The 23,491-nt window shown below is 35.5% G+C and overlaps 1 protein-coding gene across 1 annotated transcript; it reads left to right on the forward strand.

The window, feature by feature from the left end:
• Positions 1–13,129: 13,129 nt before the first annotated feature.
• Positions 13,130–23,378, forward strand: LOC110873030 (zinc transporter 5). The gene is made up of 3 exons (XM_022121945.2): positions 13,130–13,767; positions 22,462–22,611; positions 22,955–23,378. Exons 1-3 carry the CDS (start codon positions 13,192–13,194, stop codon positions 23,258–23,260), a joined length of 1,032 nt encoding a protein of 343 aa, XP_021977637.1. The 5' UTR covers positions 13,130–13,191; the 3' UTR covers positions 23,261–23,378.
• The last annotated feature ends 113 nt before the right edge of the window (positions 23,379–23,491 follow it).

Below are 23,491 nucleotides of genomic sequence, written 5' to 3' on the forward strand. Positions count from 1 at the left end.
ATACCTGATCTACAACCCTACCAAGTTTCAGATCGAAACTCCTAGCCGTTTAGGAGAAATCGAGGTTTTTCGGATCGTTTTTGCGTCAAACGTACAGGTCCGCTCGTATGTACATCACAGGTTCGCTCCAAACGGGTTAGATTCGCTCGAAACTCAGTAGATCCGCTCAAAAAATTGATCGGTCCGCTCCAAAATGTTGTAGGTCCGCTCAAAAATTCATAGGGTCCGCTCATATGAACTCATAATTCTTAGTGATAACAAGTGGTTCGCTCAAATGAAACATGGTTCGCTTTTGTGTCAAATTCAACATCACGGTCCGCTCATAAGGCAATATTTAGATTCGCTTTTATAGACTATATTAGGTTCGCTCAAAAGACTATATTAGGTTTGTTCAAAGTCAATAGGGTCGCTTATCTGGTCATTTCATATTTGACGGTCAAATGAAAGTGTGAAACATAAAACTGGTATCATATTAATGTTGTCAACTCACTAAGTTCACGGTCCAATTAAAAAATTTGTCAAACATTCATTAAAGTAGTTGCCGCCCATTACTTACAATTACCACCCACTTTTCATATTTGTGTTCAATGTGAATTATTTGGCCCAATTAGAGTTGTTTGAAAAATGGTTCAATCAGAATTAAGATAGAACATCTATTGCCGACCCCATTAAACATATTTGGCCCAATCATTGATTACACTTAATATTCCACCGCCCAATAACATAGTGCGGCCCAATCCCTTGTCAAATATTGGCAGCTCACTTTCTGTGATGTGATATGATTAAAAAAATGTTTATTGTGAGAAAGGTTTTAGGGTCATTTGATAGTGTTGATTCGGTTCACACGGGGTGAATTCGAGGAAGGAACACGAAGTGTATACAGGTCATGTGAGTTTTTGGTTCGTATTAAAGTCATCAATTCGTTTAAAAAGTTCGTATGGTTTGGAGTTCAAAGGTTTCAAAGCGTCAAGTCGATTGGAAGTCGGGAAAGTTCGTTTGAAAGACTATCAGTTCGTTAGTAGTGAATCTGGTAGTTTGAGTTTAATCCGGGTCACAGTAGTTCGCGTGTTTTGACAAGTTAAATCTCAGTTCGCATCAATTTCAGTCCGTACAGTTTGTCAACATTCGGTCCGCACAGAATATTCATCGGTTCGAGTATCAGTATTATACTGTTATTTGACAAATTTTTAAACTGATTGTGTTGTATTTGTTTGTGTTTCGTCAGATATTTCAAGACCATCAGGTAAATTCAAGATCATCAGGAATTTTTACGAAGTGATAAAGCTCATTTGAAAATTCGAAGAAAAATGGACGAAGATTTTTACAATGCATTCGCTACTCCGAGTACCCCAATCACTGCTGTTCAAACCACAATGCTCGAAAACGAAACAGGGACGATGCAAAAGCCTCCCAAACTAATGAACATCGAAGAATTTAAAGGTTGGGAAGGTCGGTTTGAGAATTGGGTGCAAGCAAACTATCTTGATGCTTGGGAATGTGTCGAGACAAAGTATGTTAGACCTTTGAATGATGATGAAGAACCTGTTCCGATAAAAGATCTAAGTGCGGATGCTAGAAAGAAGTACAAAGATGAGGAAATGATGTTGAATCTTCTTCAACAAGCAGTGAAAGAGGATATTATGGTGCTTTTGCAACACAATGGAACGTCATATTCGATTTGGAAAGCTTTACGTTCAAAGTTTAGAGGAAGTGAAGAAATGGTTAAAAGCAAAAAATCACTTCTAAAGAAAGAGTTTGATCTTTTCCGTGGTTTAAAGAATGAGAGTACACGAGAGATTATTGAACGTTATTGTAATCTGCTTGCCAACATAAAAAGGTTGAGTATTGAGAAGAGCACTGATGAGTTGATAGAGAAACTTGCTGATGCGTTGCCCTATGAGACTTGAGGCACATACCTTATGATGCTCAGAAACAAGAAGGGTTTTAGCAATCTGACGCTCAGTAAGTTCATTGAAAAAATAGAGGCTCAAGAAATGGAACAACGGAAAGTGATCAGAATGAAAGATTTTGATGGTGAACAGGACATCGGGTTGTATTATAAGGCAGGAGTTAATGAAAAGAAATCTTCAAATCTATCTCCTAAGGTTGAAACTGCCTACAGTGCCAAGAATTCATCTGGAAGTCCATCATCTGGATCAAACAGCAAAACCAGTTTCACACCATTTTCATCTTTTGATCCAAATATTTCAGCAACTAAAAACGGGAGAAAATTACAGTGTAACATTGTGTTAAATCTTGAAAATGATCAAGATTATTCTGAGGAAGTTGCCAAAAACCAAATGTCTTTGTTAGGAATGGTTTTGGAATCTTACACTTGTTTTGTTGCAGGTCATATAGGGAATCCAATGTTAACCAAAGAAGATTACGACCAGATATATGCTGAAGAAATGGAGCTGATGGACATAAAGTAGTGTCTGGCTAGTGTTTTAAGGAGAGCTGAGAAATTCAAACAAATCACGGGGAGAGATGATCTTCGTGATGCGAATGTTTCTACTTTAGGTTTTGACAAATCTAAAGTCACTTGTTTTCGGTGCAGGGAAAAAGGACACTTCAAGAGGGAGTGCACTAACCGAGAAGCAAGTGGGGCTCAAAATCCGTTCAACAATAATAATGATTACTATCGAAAAGCCATCTACCACCAAGTTGGTCAACAATCATCTCAACAACAAAAACATCAAGCTCAAACTGCACATGGAAGAGATGTAATTGAAGACACTAGAAAGAGGGCTTGTGTGAGTAGTTATGATTGTGGAAAAAGAAGGGATGGTAGTGCTTTGATAATTGATCAAGATGATGAGAGATTACCAGAGGGTTTTAGCTGGGCAAATTTCACTTGGGATGATTATATTCCTGATCAAACTACAGCTTACTCTGCTTTTACGGCAAAGGTTGTAGATGATAGTGATGATGATACGGAATATTGGGCAAGAAAATATAAAGAAGATATGAAGCTGCTTGCTGAAAGTGATAGTGAAGATGAAAAAGCCAAGAAGAAAAAGAAAAAGATCAAGACACCGGTGAGCAGTGATGATGAAGAGGTTCCGGTAGTAAGAAGACAAAAGGTGAAAGAAGTTCCAAAATTCAAAGTTGATGAAGAAGTTGATGCGAAAAAGATTCCGGTGAAGTGTGAAAACTGTGAAGTTGTAAAGAAGCAGAACAGCACTTTGATTTACAACTTGAATAGTTTGAAGGAGTCTTATGATGTGCTGAATAAGACGATGAATCAGTACAATCAAACGAGTGAAGAACAAGCCACAGCAATGAAGACACTTCAGGGAGCTTTTATGACAAAGCAAAAAGTTGTAAACAATTACATTGAGAAATGTGCTGCTTTGGAACAAAAGCTTGAGCTGCAAAGAATTGAAACGGAGAGAGTTAATCGTTTATTAAAAAGTTACTCATGTACTTCCTATGTTATTGACGGGATTTATCCGACGGTTGAGAGCATGAAGGTATGGGAAGACGATGAGGTAACTGAAGAGAAAGCAGCTGAAGTTAGTGTTGAGGAAAAGATTGCTGACAAGAAGAAGAGTGACAAGAAAAAGGATACTAAAAAGATGCCATCTGGTAAGAAGAAAAGTGTCAGTTATAACAAGTGTCCACCCCCACTGGAAAATGGATATTTGCCTAGATATCCTAACGATGAAAGAGTCAAAAAGGCCACAAATTTACAGTGGGAGTCAGAGTCGTCGGTAAATCTTCCAGAAAATATTGATGTTGTATTTACATCATCTGACACTGATCAACAGTCTCAATTGATGAAGAAAGTCGTGGATCATGTGTTAGAGAGTGATGATGTTGAAGAGTCAAAGTCTGGGTCAAGCACACAGTGTCAAACAGAAAAACAGGGCAAATTAGTTTATGATAGAAAGTTTTTGTTGTCAAAATCTAATTTGGATGATGGATTGTTTAAAGTGGCTTACACTTTGAATGATTCTGACAAATTATATTCTGATGATGAATTTCCAATAAGAGGTGTCAAAACTGAATTGATAAACAAGGTTTTCAAACTCACAGAAATAAATATTTCTGAAATAAAAGACTTATGTCTTAATGAAAAACCTAAAAAATACACCTCAAGAGTTCAACAGAGATTAACAAGAAAAAGAATTACGGTTCTGGTTCAGATTTCCAAAAGAGATCAAACCATAACGGTAATTTCAAAAAGAAAGGATTAGGTTTTACTCCTACAGAAAAACAGAAAAATGAAAAATATGTTCGTGATTTTAAATCCAAAATGTCATTTGTTTCAGGCACATCAACTGATGAAGAAGAAAAGACAAATTTCTGGAGGGAATCAAATAGTGAGTTTCTTGCGAAGAAGCAAGACGAACAGAAGCGAGATACAAGAACCTGTTACCGATGTAACACTGTTGGACACATTGCAAAAGATTGTTCGAATGCGATACAATCAAAACAGGGAGTATTTCGTAAAATCAAAGAGAAGGTGTTTGCGTTCGAATCACCATTGGATAGAACAAAACTGTTTAAAAATTCTATTTTTGAAATAGGTGAGAGTTCGAACAAGTTTTACAAGAAGAAAGCCAAATCTGACAACCAGAAATGGGTTGTTAAGAAGGTTGGTGAAAGCTCTAGCAATGATTCTGATGGATCAAAATCAGAGGAGCTATCTTCGGGCGATGAAACTGATTCCACAAAGTCAGTTGAGCCACAAGTTGTCTCAAAATGTGAAGCCGATATAAAAGTTGAAAAATCAGTTCCGATTGTTAATGATGAGGAGTTTCCATTACTTCGGGCTGAGAATTATAAAAAGAAAATTGGTAAAGTTGAAATTTCTAACCAATTTTATCATGATGAACAGGAATTTGATGCTGAGAAGGTCTTTAACGCCAAGGTAAAACACATCTTTGGCAAGATGATTGATCGAAAAGTCAAAGGGGTTAAGGAATTTTATGAGAAGAAAACAACGAAAGAAAAGGTTGAACCATCCCTGGTTTGTGACTGGGATGGTACATATTATGAACAGTAAGTCTCAGGACTTGCCGGAGCTCCCAGGTTGGTAAGCGTGGAGCATGAATCGGCATCTTTCTTGAATTTTATTCGGTAACGTCAATCATACAATCGGTAAAGAGGTTTGTTTATGTTTGTTGGTTATAATTACAAGTGGTTAGATGATTTGATTGCATATGGTAAATCAAGGACATTAATTTGTACTTGTATTTTCCTACTTCTGGTTGGAAGTCAAGATGATGAACCACATCCCCGAACATTTGTTTGATAAATCTACAAGTGGTAAAATCAATCAAACTTATTTTCCGGAAAAACCATTTTGATTAAAACAAACTTAAGTGTTTTGAAATCTAAATGGGAAAATAGTTTGTTGATAGGGGGAGTTCTGATTGTTTATGCCTAGTGAATGGCGATTTGAGGTGATTTGATATCGGTTGTCATGTTTCTATACAGTTTGTTTTCATATTTTTGTTAATGTGTTTGCATTTTAGGGGGAGTAAGAAAATTTCAGAAAATCCAAAAACATTAGAAAATTTGAAAAAGCCAAAAACATGATAAAATCAAAAATGAGTTTTGTTGCGAAAAAGAGGAAATGATAGTACATCAGTGGACTATCACGACACGCTAAAGAATTGGAAAGTCAAAATGTGATAAACGATCTTACTGCGGATGTGTCAGTAGATTTTCGCACATTTAGTAAATTGAAACGAGATATAAACCTAAATCAAACTTGCTTGATTTGTGGGTAACTATTCTTGGATATATGGGTAACCCCCGAAATCTTGTTTGAAAGGTCCTGTATTCTGAGATACTAGGTCTTTATACTCAGTGATATCTGGGGTATTATCCCGGGACTTCTGTTGTATGGAAGTACTGACCTAGTCCCCGGATAATACTTTTCGCAAAATGCTTGAAATATAGCATCGCCCTCAGCAAGCTGATGAAACAATAAAATTGATAGTCGCTGCTGTTGTAATCAAAAGATCCTCTAAAGGGGACCCACCAAAAGTCGAAGCCGTCATCTCTCTGCGTATACGGAAGTATCGACCTGAGCTCTCACGGCCCTTGCACATAACCCCTTTACAGATATCATCTGTGGTATACTTACCTGTAAGACTGAATATTTGGGATCTGGATACAGGAGTATATTCAAGTGGAGTGATACACAATTAAGTTTAAGTCTCTAAAACATTAATATCGTATCTCGAATCAATTGAAGTCTGTGTGAAGATTTAAGTGGACAAACATACTGACAATCTAGGTAAATTGTTTAGAACTGAGAATGTTTAAAGCTTAACGGTGTTAGTGATATGTCTCAAAACTGATATGATCCTCTTGCACGAGCTCACAAAAATATTGTCTGTAAATATTTTCTGTTATTGCATTTCAAGTTTCTTTATTTCAAAATCCAAAAAGATTTTCAGTGTGTTTTAGCATAAATTTTTGAAAACACAAAAAGATTTTTGACAACTGGTGTTGAATGGCTGATTTTCAAAATTCGAAGTGCTAAACATGATGAACAATTGGTTTGGGTGTTTGTGTTTGTTTTGATAAGAAAAATGTCATAATTCTAAGTGGTTCATCAGTAACTATTTGGCTGGTTAGTTTGTTTGTTTGATGATCTTATGCTTAAACGTTTATCATAAAACTTATGTTTGTGGTAGAGTTTTATGCAGGAAAAGTCAACATTTGAGGGGGAGCACATGTTGGACTTGATAATCTCAAAAGATGTCAACATCATAGTGAGGGGAAGTCTGTTGATGATAAAAGAGAAAAAGATGAAGATAGAGAGAGAGAAGCCCAGAGACTAATCAAGACTGAAGATATGAAGACACAGAATTGTTGTGACTCGATAGTCGACTCCATCAACATCTGAGGGGGAGTCTGTTGGTGCACTACATCTGTTGATTTCGTCTTAGATCGAGTCTTTCATTGTAACGTATAGATTAGGGCGCGTTTTACGAGAAAACTGGAGAGTTTACGTGGTTTAGAGTATAGGTCCGCTTATACGGACATAGTAGGTTCTCTTTTATGTCAGGTCCACTTATTCGGTCATAATAGGTCAGCTTATTCGTTAGGTCCGCTTATACGGACATGCCGTATAAGGGAACCTATCAGGTCCGCTTATATGGACATGCCGTATAAGGGGACCTCCTCACCTATAAATACTGTATAAGAGAACCTCATTTGTAACTTTCCGGATTCCATACCGAGGTGCTGCCGGTGTGAGAACTGAATGTAAAAGCTGTCAAATTAATCAGAAAAGAGAATTAAGAATATATCTAGTTGTTTCTATGTCAGGTACTTGTTTTCCGCACCTGTATCTGATCAAACTCCTCTGATTGACTCATTCGGGTCATAATCCGATCCTACAGTTTACCATCTTAAAGATTGTTATATTACTATTGTTATTAAAGTTACTCTATGTCAACAGGTTAAGAAGAAAGGTAAATTTACTTCTGAGAGAAAGGAGATGGTCAAGAATAGGACTAAGGGAAATGTTGTCTTACCTGTCGACACAAGTGATCATAATGGATGTTCTTCATCTGCTCCTAAAGTTAAGGTATCTATACTTGCCAGTTAATTAGTATATGTTATATAAACTGTTTTTTTTTACGCATATATTCAACATTCCTTTAATTCACATGTATATGTTTACTTTTTCATCAAGGGGAAGAGAGCCGCCAATGTTCAGAAAAAGCTTAACCGTAGAAATAAGATTGCAAAGACTGCAAAAAAACATTCTGAACATCTTCTCGACCGTGAGTTCTTTCATTTTGATCGCAAAGGAGACTATAGGCTGGTATACCATTTTTTATAACAAACTAATGATTTATGTTTATTTGTCTGACTATTATTTTTTTCCACACAATACATGTAGCGTCTTCCTGCTGAAGTTGCCAGACGAGCAGGTCTTTCTCTTGATCTTCATCCTTTGAAAGTTCAAAACATGGTTGGAGTTGTGGAGGTTTATGATGTTAACTCGGAGTTAAATGAATTGAGCCCACGTTATGCGTTGGACGGTTGGCGAAAGTTTATGACTGACAATTAGGGATGGGATTGGTACAGTACCTGTACCCATACCCGTACCGGTACCGAAAATACCGGTACCGAATTTGAACAAAACTGGGTACCAAATACCGTACCAAATATATAGGTACGGTACGGGTACGAGTACGGGTACTGGTACGGGTATTTTCGGTACAGTACCCGCTTTGGTACCATTTTGTTTTCATTTAGTTTTTGAGCACTTGTACGAGTACTAAATAGGTAAAATTGACATGATTACCAATATAGTACGAATACCAAATAGATAAAATTGGTATGAGTACCAATACGATACGGGTACCATATAGGTAAAATCAATACGAGTACACTATAAATACTATAATACGAAATAAAACATAATTAAAAAAAACTTTTAAAGGTATACATAAAATTCGGTACCAGTACTCGTTTTACCCGTACCCGTACCAATACCGAAAGTACTGGATACCAAAATCAATAAAATTAGGTACCGATACATGTACCAAATACCCAAAATCGGTACAGGTACGGGTACGGGTACGAGTACGGGTATTTGGGAAAAAAAGCCCATCCCTACTGACAATAACTTGAGGTTTGGTGATATGTTGCACTTCACATACGTGTCTTCGCAACAGAAGATCGTATTAAATCAAGTTACGTCAGTTTAACAAAGACTTTTAAGTATGTTTTGATATCAGATACTATAACTATGAATTTTGTGATGGTGATGTTGTATGTTTTTTTTAATTATTAACTTGATGGTTTGTTGCTATATATGGCTAACATGATAAAACACTGTTATTAGCACTTTATGTTTTATATATAGATGATATGATGTTTCTTTTTGCTAATAGTAACTACAATTAGTTGAAACTTGGTTTATTAATTGCAAATGTGACATTCTTCTGCATTTATGGGTTTATGAATTCAGAATAATGGATGGATATATATGACTGTATTTGGCATGATGATGTTGTGTTTCATGTTGTAAAAACCAGGGAATTGTCAGATAATAGATTGCTTTGCCCGATTAGATTATGTGTTAAATTATAGTTCTTTAAGTCATTGTTTTATTTTCTTGAATTCTATGTAATTTTGTAAAGAAGTACAATAACAAACAGTGATTTGAACATCTGTTTGCCTTTTGGTCAATAGTTAATGGAAACCCACTGTTTGGTTGAACAGTGTTTTGAAGAGGAAAACAGTGTGAGAAGACAGTAGATCTTATTAAGTTAAACATATGTTCAGGCTTAAACAGATGTTTGGCCTTTAACAGATGTTTGGCCTTTTATATCCGAGGTTTGGCCTTAAACAGTTGTTTGACCTTAAACAGATGTTTGGCCATAAACAGATGTTTGACCTTAAACAGATGTTTTGCCTTAAACAGATGTTTCGCCTTCTATATCCGATGTTTGGACTTAAACAGATGTTTGACCTTAAACAGATGTTTGGGCATAAACAGATGTTTGGCCTTAAACCAAACATCTGTTTAAGATCTGTTTGACTATTGGTCAACATCTGATTGACTTTTGGTAACATCTGTTTGAATTTTGGTCAACAGCTTATTTTGTAAAGAAGTACAAATACAAACATTTTTACAAAATCCCAAATCACCCTATCATGTAAGTGCATTGAAGTAAATGTGGAAATGATATTATTAATGTGGTCCTGTTGTGCTTTTGTTTGACCTCTAATATGGGTTCATGATCTAATCCGGTGATTTGAAGACATTGTCGTTGAATCGAATGAGATGGTTGATGTAATGTGATCGTATTAATAACAAATAGTAAGTAATATAACTAAGTTTCCTGAGCCCGGGAAGCATTCCCGGATAAAAACCTAGTTCAGTTATATAAGAAACACTTAAATCTCAACCATGAATTCTAAAATCAATGGCTTATATTATCTTTTACACTTTTTTTACGATTACAGTACGTTATAAAAAATTCTCTCACATAGTTCATACTATCTAGAATTTACAAACTACCCCACATATGATTGTTTACATATTATTTTAAGAGAACAAGTATACATTTATAGAATGGAAAATTATCAAAATGTCACTTGACCAACTAAAATTACCAAAATGTCACTCTCATACGTCCTTGGACGGACTCCTGTAATATAGGATGCGTACGTTTGTACACTTGAAGAGTCCATGATTAAGGGGCTTACACGTGTCCGACAAAGCTGAGGCGTTGACGGCCGACTCCTCCCATATACTTGGCAGACTCCTCCCACATACTTGGCGGACTCCTCCCATTAGCTCGGCTGACTCTTCCCAACGGCTTGGCGGACTCCTCATATTTTGGTTGACTCCTCCCATTGCTCGGCTGACTCCTCACATTTCTTTTTAATTCTTTTAAATATTTATATCTATTTAGTATAGTGGAGAGTTTAAATGAGAAGAAACTTTTTGTAAGAAGAAAAAAGAACAAATTTCAACCAATAAGAATGTTTTATTTTACTTCATTTAATATAAGTATTTAATGTTACTAAAAGGGTAAATTGGTAAATCTATATAGGTCATTAATTTGTAGTCGTCCTCTTTAATAGCTAATACATTAAATTTTTTGTAACTTATCTTCAAAATATATATTTTTTTTCAAAAAGAATAAAATAAAATAATTTAAAGTGTAGGATAAATTACGAGTTGTGTAGGACAAATTACGAGTTGTGTAGGACAAATTACAAGTTGTGTAGGATAAATTTCAACGTGTAGGATGAATTTCAAAATATGTAGGATAACTTTTGATGTGTGTAGGCAAAAAAAAAAGTTAGTGTGGAGGATAATAGTCTTTATGATTAATTAATTAGTCAAAAATGATAATAAATGAGATAAGTGAAAAAAGTATTTAATGTTTTACAAAATTACCCTTTGTTCTTTTTCTTCTCAATTAATTTTTCTTCTCAAATGAACCTTCCTCATTTAGTATAACATTATAACATAAAACATTACAACATAACTTAAAAGTTAGAAATATAACTTAAATATTACAGCCTAAAAACGTGGCATAGCATGTTATTAAAAAAAAAGAAGACAAATATAATTTTTCAAAATTTCAAATACCGAAAGGTGTTCAAGAGGCCCTACTCGACTACGCTATGCTTTACGGGGAGGACTTTGAACACCTTTTGGTGTTTGAAATTTTGAAAAAATATATTTAAGAGTCTTATTTTTTTTAATAACATGCTATGTCACGTTTTTAGGTTGTAATATTTAAGTTATGTTGTAATATTTTATGTTATATTTCTAATTTTTAAGTTATGTTGTAATGTTTTATGTTACAATGTTATATTAAATAGATATAAATATTTGATAGAATTAAAAAGAAATGTGAGAAGTCAGCCGGGCAATGGGAGGAATCAGCCAAATTATGAGGAGTCTGCCAAGCTGTTGGGAAGAGTCAGCCGAGCCAATGGGAGGAGTCTGCCAGGTATATGGGAGGAGTCGGTCGTCGACGCATCAGCATTGTCGGACACGTGTAAGCTCCTCCATCATGGACTCTTCAAGTGTACAAACTGACGCATCCCATATTGCAGGAGTCCATCTAAAGACGTATGAAAGTGACATTTTGATAATTTTAATTGGTTAAGTGAAATTTAATAGGGGAATTGAAGGTGGCTAAAGAGTCCCCTCAACTAAAAGTGTAATAGTATTGAATCAAGCACAAATAAATATTAGAGTAAAATGCACGGATAGTCCATGTGGTTTGTCAAAGTAACGTCTATAGCCCCTAACTTATCAAAATTACACTCGTGTTCCCTGTGGTTTAACAAGTTGTTACTCGGATAGTCCCTAGAGTGAATGGTCGTAAGTTATCCCAGTTAAGTGGGTTTGAAATGACATAATTACCTTTGCTAAAAGAAAAACAATTAAAATAAAATCTACCCTTCCCAATATCAACTCCATTTTCCACCTTCATTCCAAAATCTCCACATCTTCACTCTCACCTCCAATGGCAGATCATCTTCACCCTCAACCGCCTACTGACGCCGTCAAGCTACCACCCATCTCCGACCACAAGCCACTTCTTCCGCAAGGCACTTACGTCATCCAGATGCCTGACCAGATCTACCGCATTCCGCCACCGGAAAACTCTCGCAAAGCCCAAAAACTCGCTAATCGGAAACCTAAACGGAGTTGCTGCTGCCGCTGCTTCTGCTGGACACTCGCCGTTGTTTTAATCCTTCTAATCCTCCTCGTCGTCGCCGCCGGAGTTCTGTACGTAGTTTTCCGGTATTTAGGAGGTTGTTAGGTGATGAGTTTAGAAAAAGGGTTTATGTGAAAATCCAAGAAGATTTCAAATAAAATGATGAAAACGACATGCGAAACTATGAAGGTTTCTTATAAAATCAGCACATGAGGCTAAGAACAAATCGGATGCCATTGAATACTTGATATGGCCGGTCAAACGGTGAATTTTGATGATTTTCCATCAAATATGGCACTGAAATTAATTCATTCAGTTAGAATCTGTGCTAATTAAGAATTTATACAGTTTATTTATGAGTGAAATAATACTAAAAAAAATGAGTTTCAGGTCGGAGGGAGTTGGGGGTTAGATTGTAGGTGGTGGTGGACGATAGGGGTTTTTGGGTTGTCGGGTCGAGTTGGGGGAAGATGATGGCGGCTGAGGTTAGTTGTATCTGTTGGTTGTTAGAGTATATGGTGGATCTGAGGTGAGCGAGTGAAAAATAGTGGGTTGTGAAGGTTGCAGGTAGAGGTTGTGGAGGTTGCAGGTGGATGGGGAATAAGGGTAGGGGTAGGGTGGAGGTTGCAGGTTGTTGAGGTTTTATCTTATTATTTTTTTTCTTTTTAGCAAGGGTAATTTTGTCATTTCAGACCCACTTAACTGAGATAACTGACGGCCATCCACTCTAGGGACTATCCGAGTAACAACTTGTTAAATCACAGGGAGTACGAGTGTAATTTTGAAAAGTTAGGGACTATAGATGTTACTTTGACAAACCATAGGGACTATCCGTGCATTTTACTCTAAATATTAAATTGTAATTCTTTTACTACAATTCTCATATGATAATAAGAGGTCCCATCTCAATAAATTATTAAATGTCATTCAATATGATGACAAATTTACTTGAGAAACACATAATAACAACACTCATAAATTAATTATCAAACTCATTGCAAATTTATGCCAAAATCAAATGGAACTTCTAAGGCCAATATCTTTAACATTCTTGTTATCAACCCTAGTAATCACCAATGTTGTTGCTGATTGCACATGTGAACCGGAACAAATATCCGGCGACAAGGGCAAAGCTCTCCACTACAAACTGATCGCTATCGCTTCCATCCTCACGGCGGGGGGCGTCGGCGTTACTCTACCCTTCTTGGGCAAGATCTTTCCGGCTTTAGGACCCGAAAAAGACGGGTTCTTTGTGGTGAAAACATTCGCAGCCGGCGTGATCTTGGCCACAGGGTTTATTCATATACTTCCACAGGCGTTTAATAGATTGAATTCTCCGTGTTTGGAGGGACATGGGTGGACGGAGTTTCCGATGGCCGGGTTGGTGGCGATGGTGGCCACCATGGCTACACTTTTGTTTGAGAGTTCTGCGGCAGCGTATCAGGTTAGAGCGGCAGCGACCAAGGTGATGGGAGGTGGTGAGGATACAGAAATGGAGGTGGGGATTATGCATGATCATGGTCATGGTCATGGTCATGGATCATTGTTGATGGATGATGATGCTGAAGTTCGTCGTTATCGAATTGTTTCACAGGTAAATCTTCTTATGTTTTGGTATATATGATACTTGATAGAATGTTTATATATTTGTTAAAAGTGATAAAATATGGTTGCTAAGAATATAGGGCAAGTTGCAGAGTCCGGCTATAGTTCTTTTCTTTTTTTTTTTTTTTTTTTTTTTTGAACGGCCAACAAACTCAATCCCGAGCACTCTCGAGGCACCCACTGGACAAACGGAGTACTCCGAGAGTAACCCGAGTCCACCACCAATTCCGGAGAAAACCCGATAACCCACCCGCCCGTAGCCCAGGGAAAACCGCTATAGTTCTTTTCTAAGGGAAATTATTTTGAAATTACTTTTTGAGTCTCTTTGTTATAATGGTTTTAATTACTTGAGTTCAAAATTAAAATGTTTAACACTTTGAGTTTTTAAACACTTATTTTGTAACACTTTGAGTCCATTTTTTTTAACCATCCACTAAGTTTGTTAACCAGGAGGGCAATTTAGTCATTTATACACAAAGTACAAGTCTTATATGCACAAAAGTATAAGGAACAAGTGTTTAATGAATAAAGATTTTAATATTATATATAAAATAAATTGCATATACTATTATACACACCTGCACACACAAACATTTCACACACACACATGCCCATCCCTCCTCTCTCCCTCTCTCATCTAGAACCTACCACCACCGTTAACACCACTGCACCATCACCATCCCCACCGCACCTCCACCACTATCACCACCTTCCGTTGACCGCCAACCACCTGCAAACAACACCTTCACCATTATCACCACCTTCCACACCGTCAACCGCCACTGTCGAGATCACCATAAAACAGTCAAGACCACCACCAGACTCACCTAACATGATAGATACAGAAACAAAACATAAACAATCAAGACCACCACCATATCTAATCGGAGAGGTGACGACGATGATGTCGTTTTAGGGTTTTAGTGGTGGCGGTTTTAGGGTTTCAGTGGTGGCGACGGTGATGTCGGTTTAGGGTTTCAGTGGTGGCAGCTTTGATGGTGATGACGGTGTTGTCGGAGGTAGGGCAATGGTGGTGGTTTATTGTGTTGATGGTGTTGTTGGAGGTGGGGTCATAGGTGGTATATGGTGATGGTTTATTGTGGTGATGGTGGTGTCGGAGGTGGGGCCAGAGGTGGTGTATGGCGGTGGTTTATTGTGGTGATGGTGCTGTCGGAGGTTGGCCGGAGGTGGTTTATTGTGGTGATGGTGGTGTTTGGTTGCAGCCTGCATGTGAGGTGGTTGTGGTTGCTAGGAGGAGGTGTTGTACGATGGTGTATGATGGTTCTTGGTGGTGTTTAGAGAGAGAGAGAGAGAGACTGACTAGTGAGTGGGTTTGAGTGTTTGTAAAAGTGATATAAGGTTTGTTATTTATTTATATTTCTATTTCTATTTTTTAATATAGGGGCATTTTAGTCTTTTTATTAGAAACTAACATAATATTCAAACAGAGTTAAAAAATTGGACTCAAAATGTTAGAAAAAAAAAACGCTTAGGGACTCGGAACGTTAAACATTTTGATTTTAGACTCAGGTGGTTAAAATCACTATAACACAGGGACTCAAAAAGTAATTTTCCCTTTGAAATTATTAGGGAATAATTTTGAAAGTGATGTTTTCGAAAAGTTTTAATGTAAGTAATCTTGTGAATTAGAAGATTACTTGTAGCAAATGGCCTATAGTTTAACGGTATCAAGGTATATACGTTAAAAAGTGGCTAAGTGTTTAGTCTCAAAGTGATATAGATTTAAAAGTAGGAGTCGAAAGTGTGCGAGCTTGCCGTTCTTAAGAAAAATAAAGGTTATTTCATATGTTTTAATACTACAGTCACGTTAACGTTACTACCCAAATGAGTATCACTAACATAATGTAGTAAAAATCAAAGAAAAAGGAACTGATAAGATTAAAATACCGTCGTCTCGTCGTTAGTTCGTCGTTGATTAACGACATTATCTACAGACATCCTAACCCGAAGAAAACCTACAATGATTGGTAGATTAACAAGAGATGTCCGTCAATGGAAAACATTCGTTTCTTAGTGTTATTTCATCATTTTAACATTATAAAAGACACGGATATTTTTTATGGCAATACTTCATACAAAATATTCCCTTGTGTAGTTGTGTAGCTAAATCTCCTTTGGTTAGATTAACGGTTGTGATTCACTGCATTATGAACTTCACTTCCAGTAGCTATGTAGATAACGAACATTTGTATTTATGCAACGAAGAGTGGTGGTGAGCTTGATATTTTTGACCGGGGGCGGAAGTCACCGGACCTAAAAATTTCTATAAAACCAGGGGTTCGAAAACCTATATACCCAAAAATTTCTATACGAAAACTACATACTCTCCACTACTGAGCGAAAAGTTCGAAGGGTCGACCGCCCCCTCCCGCCCCTTAAAAGCTTCGCACATGACGAAGTACATACTTGTTTGGGCATGGTAGCTATGTAAATAACGAACATTTGTATTTATGCAACGAAGTACATACTTGTTTGAGCATATTGATAAAGACATGAGGGGCTTTATCTTTTCCTCCGAGTAGTCATCTCATATTTGGGCATATGAAGAAAACATGTATACCATAAAAGATTAAATAAAAAAAATACTTTTGCATGTATACCAATTTTGTTACTCTCATAAAGTTACTGTTCCTTTTTTTTTCTTGCTTTTCATTGGTAACACTTTACATTTTTTTACTTTTAATTGGTTTATCACTTCACCTCTTTCTCTACTATAGTGGTGTAATATATTTTATTTTATAAAAATACTTATATTATACTAGGTTATAACCCCGTGTATTACACGGGTTGAAAAAAAATGTAATTTTATATACTAAATAATAAAACAATATATCTTTAAAAACCTCATTTATTACACGGGTTGAAAATAAATGTAATTTTATATATTAAATAATAAAAAATATTATATTTTTAAGAACCTCGTGTATTGTAATTTATATACCAAATAAGAAAAAAGTTAAATCTTTAAAAACTCTATGTATTACACGAGTTGAATAAATGTAATTATAAATTAATAGTATATTAAATAAACATAATTTTGTATTAATAGTGTATTAATTAAATAAATATAATTTTGAATATAGTCTTATATATAAATTACTCACAAAATCGGTTATCTTGCTGAAGCCTATGATCGTATTGGCTCATAGGCCTATGAGGGCCTATTTGGATCCATTATGTTTGTCCCGATAGGATTTTAGTCTTATCTATTTTTTTTATTTGTTTTATATTTACCTATTTGCTTACACGAAATATATAAATACTTTTAACTTTATAAGATATTAAATTAATAATATTTTAATTAATTAAAAAAGCTTAAATTAAAATAATAATTATCTATAAGAGATAGCTTAATATAATGACAAGTGTCCCTAAAGTGGTTTTTAAAAAAGCTTAAATTAAAATAATAATTATCTATAAGAGATAGCTTAATATAATGACAAGTGTCCCTAAAGTGGTTTCTTTTATTATATAGTATAGATTCGTGATATCCTCTTCAATATATATGGATAAACATAAATATTTTTGTTATACAATAAAACTAATGAAAATACATAGCAAGTCATTATTAGGGGAGAAGGGGTGGTCACTAGTGATGGATTTCTATCACTCCCACTATCAAATCAAATCATGTCATGTCATCACCCAATATTGTATCACTAGTGATAGAAATGTAGGGGGTGGTATCACTAGTAATGAGATTCCAATGTACAAGTATTAATACCCAATGTACAAGTAATACACATTCATTTGATCAAGTTCAACGCGTTATACATTCAACGAGTTATTCCTATAACTCGTGATAAACATGGAGGCGGCGGTGTTCCACGAGTGATACTATTGTATCACGGTAAATAACGTATCCACCCGTGTGCCCTTAAAACAATATTAAATCACTTTTACTAATAAAGGCATATTTTACGTCTATTTTTTTCGGTTCCTTTTCGATTTCTAAAAATTTGTTTTTGAGTCGGTCTACTTTTACGACTTAACACGCCACAACGTATATAAGTGATTCAACGCTTTTAAGTCTATTTTTTTACCGGTTTAATAGTCTCACTACAATGCGCGAGTCCTAAATACCCGTTAACCTTAATCAGAGAAAAAATGATATCAAAGGAAATATCTATAAATTATGCGAAGAAAATGATGTAAAAATCAGCATATTTTAAGAGATTCACCAACCCATTTACAACAAATTCTTAAGCCATTGTATTTATCGAAGTTCTTTTAACATAATTTAAGAGTTAGGGTGTTAGGAGTGGACGCGGCGAAGGGTGCGGCAAAGCGGTTTGCCGCGCGGTAAACACCGCCGCTAACCCTTTGCCGTTGCCGAGAAAGGTGTGGATCGGGGTATGCATGCCGACGCGGGGAAGATGATTGAGAGAGAGAGGGGGTATTGTGGGGTGGGGTCTATTCCAATCTCAATCAGTCACATTTTTTCCTTTTTTTTCCAAAAATAGTTTACCACTTCACCAAGTGTTTAAACCATTGCCAACACTTTTGAGCATAGTTTACCACTTTGACATGGCACACTCTCATCGGTTGATTTATGGTGGGTATGGAAATATTGATAACATATTGGTTCGGTTCAGTTATGGTGGCCGGTATGGAAATATTGATAACTATAACTGACCCGCTACTTTCGGTTTTCTAAAAATCATTAACCGACTCACCGGTTTTTGATTTGGTTCAGTTTTATTGGTTAATTTGATTATGGGTCGGTTATTTTGATTTTTTTGCACACTCCTATTTTCATATGAAGGATTTAGAAACCGATATACAAAAACACAATATAGAGGAAGCTAGGCTCGTAATTTTCTCTAATTAAAAACATAAAAGTGATTGTAATATATATTTACCAAACGTAGCAATCATTTACCTATATATTAATTTTAGAACCAAATGAACAGTAATTTATCTATTATAATTTACCTATATATTAATTTTAGAACCAAATGAACAGTAATTTATCTATTATATTTACCTATATATTAATTTTAGAACCAAATGAACAATAATTTATCTATTATAATTTACCTATATATTAATTTTAGAACCAAATGAACAGTAATTTATCTATTATAAGGGCAATGAAAAATAACATTTTCAAGGGATTAGCAAATGGTATCGGGTATTGGGTACCAATATCGGTATTAAATTTATCAAACCGGGTGTATTTTTGGTTCCGAATCGGTATCGACTTTTGACATTTTCCGTATCGGCTCGGCACCGGTATTCACCGGTTTTTACCCTCAAATACCGGTACCGTACCAGTACCGAACCGTACCATACCAGGTATATTCGGTACCGGTACCCACTTTTGGGGATTTTCGGTAATGGTATTTTCGGTACCGGTTGGTACCGTGCTCATCAAATCCTGTAGCCACGTAGCAATGCAAGTAACTGCACCGTTTAGATTACTTTTTATACACACTGTAAGTAAACTATATTTCGTTTGAATGAGGTTTTATATACAAAACAACTTATTTTGTTTTCTTTTTTTGTCTTTTTTCTATAATGAATGAATTGTAGCATGTAAAATTAACTTGGATATTTAGATTATTGATGAGCAAATCATATCAAATCTTGTAATCAAACCGGTATCGTGTCGGTACCAAATTTACTATACCAATCATTTTCGGTACCAATTTGGTACCCACCTTTTGGCGTTTTCAGAATCGTTACTTTTGGTTCGACACTGGTCTAGCACCATACCTGTATTTGCTGATTTTTACCTTCAAATACCATATTGTATGGTACCTAGCATTTTCGGTGCCGGTACCTAATTTCGATGATTTTCCGGATCGGTACTTTCGGTGCCGTTACCGGTACCGAGCTCATCCATATTTTAACGTGTTAGCACCGTAATAACTAAACTGAAAACAACCGAATTTCCAACGTGTAGGACGTGTGGGTCCTATTATTATATATTAGATTATTTAAAATTGTTTTTTTAGTAAGAAATGAGTATCGTTACCACGTCATTTTTATTTATGTTTTGATATTTGGTATCTACTTGCCGTTGCCAAAACGCGTTTTACAGACATTAGGTCCCCGCCGCAACGTGAGGGCAGAAAATCTACTAGTTGAGTTAAATAACATTTGTTTTAATAGAAAAATAGTACCATGTCTTCACTTCTCATAAATTTGCAAGCACGTCACTATCATTAGCAAGTAAAACTAAAAACTATCGTACTATCTTAAGCCACCGCCACAATCTTTTTAACTGTTGTAATTATTATGATTTTTAATTTAGTGGTAGGATTTTTGCCATCAAAAAAGTGAAGGGCAATAATATAGACTATTTGTTTAATTATTATGTTATTTAGCCACCAACAGAATCTTGTAATAGTTGTGATGAGAATCTTTCAAAATGGGTCCGATTTATAGGCTATGAGAGTAAATATAGACTTGATAAGTTGTCCTTTATGCAAGGACAACTTGGAATTCGTCAATCACCCATGCTCAAATGTAGCTCTTTGGCCATAGCTCTGTAGAACAATTATGTACATGAGAGTTTCTCCATGACAAGCCAATCTACTAGAGATATTTATATGGATAATATGGGATGCATCAGCAACTTTTTTCAGTGGGTTCGTTTTGGTAGATTTTCACTATTTTTTTGCAAATCATACAAAGTTCTTGCTAATTTTTTCCAAACCGAGTGGGTTCATGTAAACCCACAAAACAGAACTGGTCCGCCACTGAATTATAGGGTTTTTATAGCATCTATAGTCTGGGTTTGTGGGTGTTGACTAAGGACTAGGTTGAAGAGAGTGAGGTGGGAAAAAAGAGGTAGTTGACGCGGGTAAGAGAAGGAAGTGTAGCGTCATCCATCCACACAGACGATCTGTGGAGGAGAAAGGGGGCGTACCATGAGAGGCGGAGAGATAGGGTTGCAGACGAACCAAATGTTCGACGAACAGTCCGTGAATTGTTTGGCGGGAAGTTCGTTTATGTTCATTCATTTATTACACAAACACGAACAAGAAATTCCGTTCCTTTAGTTAAATGAACGAACATGAACAGAGGTCGCGTTCGTTCATTTATGTTCGTGAACGTTTGGTATCGTGTTCGATAGTTCATTAGTGTTTTTAGTTTTTTTATTTTATTTAAATACTTCATAATTCGGACAAAAAACATTTAACAAGTCTCAGTGTATTATATATTCTGTTCATGAACGCTTGTTTGTGTTCGTTTATTCTATTTGTGCTCATTTATGTTCATTAACGTTCGTTTTTGTTCGTTGCCTAAAATTAGCAAACGAACATGAACATAAAATCTCATTCGGTAACTGTTCATGAAGATGTATATTTCTTAACAAACGAACACAAAAAAAAGGTCATGTTCGTGTTCGTTCAGTTCATTTGCAATCCTAGGAAAAGAGAGAAGAGAGGTTCGAAGGGAGGGTTGCGGTCCATGGGGATTGGTCAGAAAAGTCAATTGTGGAAGTCCTTCACCTCCTGTAGATTGAAATGCCGTTAGAATATTTTGTTTGATATTGTTTTTGTTCTTAATTTGGAGCATTTTGTTTGATATTGTTTTGGTTCTTAATTGGAGCATCTCTCATGACAAGTCATTGTCGTCTACTTGTGAGTCATGTGTTAGTGTTTTTGTAAAATAATGGATACTGTTTCTAAAGAAATATTCCTTTCAATAATGTCGTCATTGTTTTTCAAGAAAAACCATCCATTTATTATTATTTTTTTTAAATCGTTTTGTTTCTGTCGTCGATGGTTACCAATGGATATGTTTGTATGTGATTTCTCTATTAGATAGATCAATACATTCGTTAGGATTTATTGTAATATTTTATCACAACTAATAGGTATGATTCGATTGTTTTTCTTTTTGTAATATTTTCTCTATACTAAAAGAGTCTGTGCGCGTGACGTAGCGGGAAACATATACCACTGGTAATCACGTAATATGTTATTTTTAAGTTAAAGAAAATTATGACAATACCATAGTCAATTTAAAGATAATAAAATGTTCTTTTGTGTGGTGTATTTTTAAAAATATATATTAATGTATGAAAAAGTTGTAGCTGATTAAAAGTCGTGGTGGAATTGGTTTAAAACTCAACAATATGTTTTAAATAATTATATCATATGTTTTAAAAGTTATAATTACTTAAAATTCTTTAAATTTTGTAGAATTACATTTTGTCCTCCTTATGTATATGTATGTGTGTGTATAGGATTCGGTTCAGTTAAGAACTAACACGAGTTATGAGAACTATGAGAACTCCTACTTTTCGTATGAGTTGGGCAGCCATTTTTTCACAAACGTAGATGAAAATGTTTTGAACACATCTGTAGACTTTTTTTAAGATTTTTGAGAAAAAAAAAAATTAAAACCTTTTGAAAGACCTAATCCGGTCCTCATTACTCAAGGTGGTTCTCATTTTACCATTTCCATATTATAATATAGATAGTTAATTAGTAATAGATAATGCATTAAAGTATCTTCATCGTTTCTTTTATTCATAGGTAATATTCTATTTTCTAGTAGGGTAATCTCTATATGGTCATATAATGCAACCTTCCTACAAAAACTGGTACTTATTCATTATTTATGTATCCAACTTGTAGCCATTGTGACGGTTATATGTAGTGTTATATAACTGAAACATTTTATAATCTTATTATGTTTTTAGGTGCTGGAACTGGGAATTGTCATTCATTCAGTGATCATAGGATTATCTTTGGGTGCTTCTAAAAGCCCGAAAACAATAAAACCACTCATTGCTGCATTGTCCTTCCACCAGTTGTTCGAAGGATTAGGACTTGGTGGAAACATCTTTCAGGTAATGAAACCTAAATGACATGATGCAAATACATGTGTGTGCAAGTGCACGTGTGGGGAGGGGTCTATCATCTATGCAGAACACTAAATATTACGAGAATACATGAAACAAATTGAATCATTCATTTTTTCAAGCTTTAAGGATCTTTAAAATAGAAATTTGATAATAATGCAACGTTTATTCGTCTCTCTAGAAATTAAAAAAATGAGCAAATTATGTTTATGTATATGTTATACTACATACACATATACAGGTAAACGGTTAAAAGTTTAAAAAATATGAATATATTAGTTTGATGGTTTTTTTATATACATAAACACACACATTTGTATATATACTGTAGGCGAAAATCAAGTCGTGTGCTACCGTCGTGATGGGAGTATGTTTTGCCCTCACGACACCGAGTGGGATTGTTGTTGGCATACTGGTGAGCAACACATATGATGCAAACAGTTCGAAAGCTCTTATCGTGCAAGGTGTGTTAGATGCTGCAGCCGCCGGGATATTAATTTATATGGCACTTGTCGACCTTCTTTCACCCGATTTTAAAAATCCTAGGATGCAAAATAATAAGTTTCTTCTACTTGCTTCTAATATTTCTCTTATTCTTGGTGCTGGCCTTATGTCTCTCCTAGCCAAATGGGTTTGAATCTTGATGTGTGTAAAATCTACTTTGGGACAGTACCCTGGCAAAGTTGTATTAATAAAATAATTTAGCAAATTGTATACATTTCAAATAGATTATAGATTGTGTGACTTTCAACTCATTTGACGAGTTCTTAACTCTTTTTGAGACTGGAAAAAAATATAAAACACAACCTAAGTCGGCTCAGTCGTAAGCTACCATTAAGAGGTGAAGTTTTTATGAACCAAACAGCTT

Source organism: Helianthus annuus, chromosome 17 (assembly GCF_002127325.2).
Source record: "Helianthus annuus cultivar XRQ/B chromosome 17, HanXRQr2.0-SUNRISE, whole genome shotgun sequence".
Classification (NCBI taxonomy): domain Eukaryota; kingdom Viridiplantae; phylum Streptophyta; class Magnoliopsida; order Asterales; family Asteraceae; genus Helianthus; species Helianthus annuus.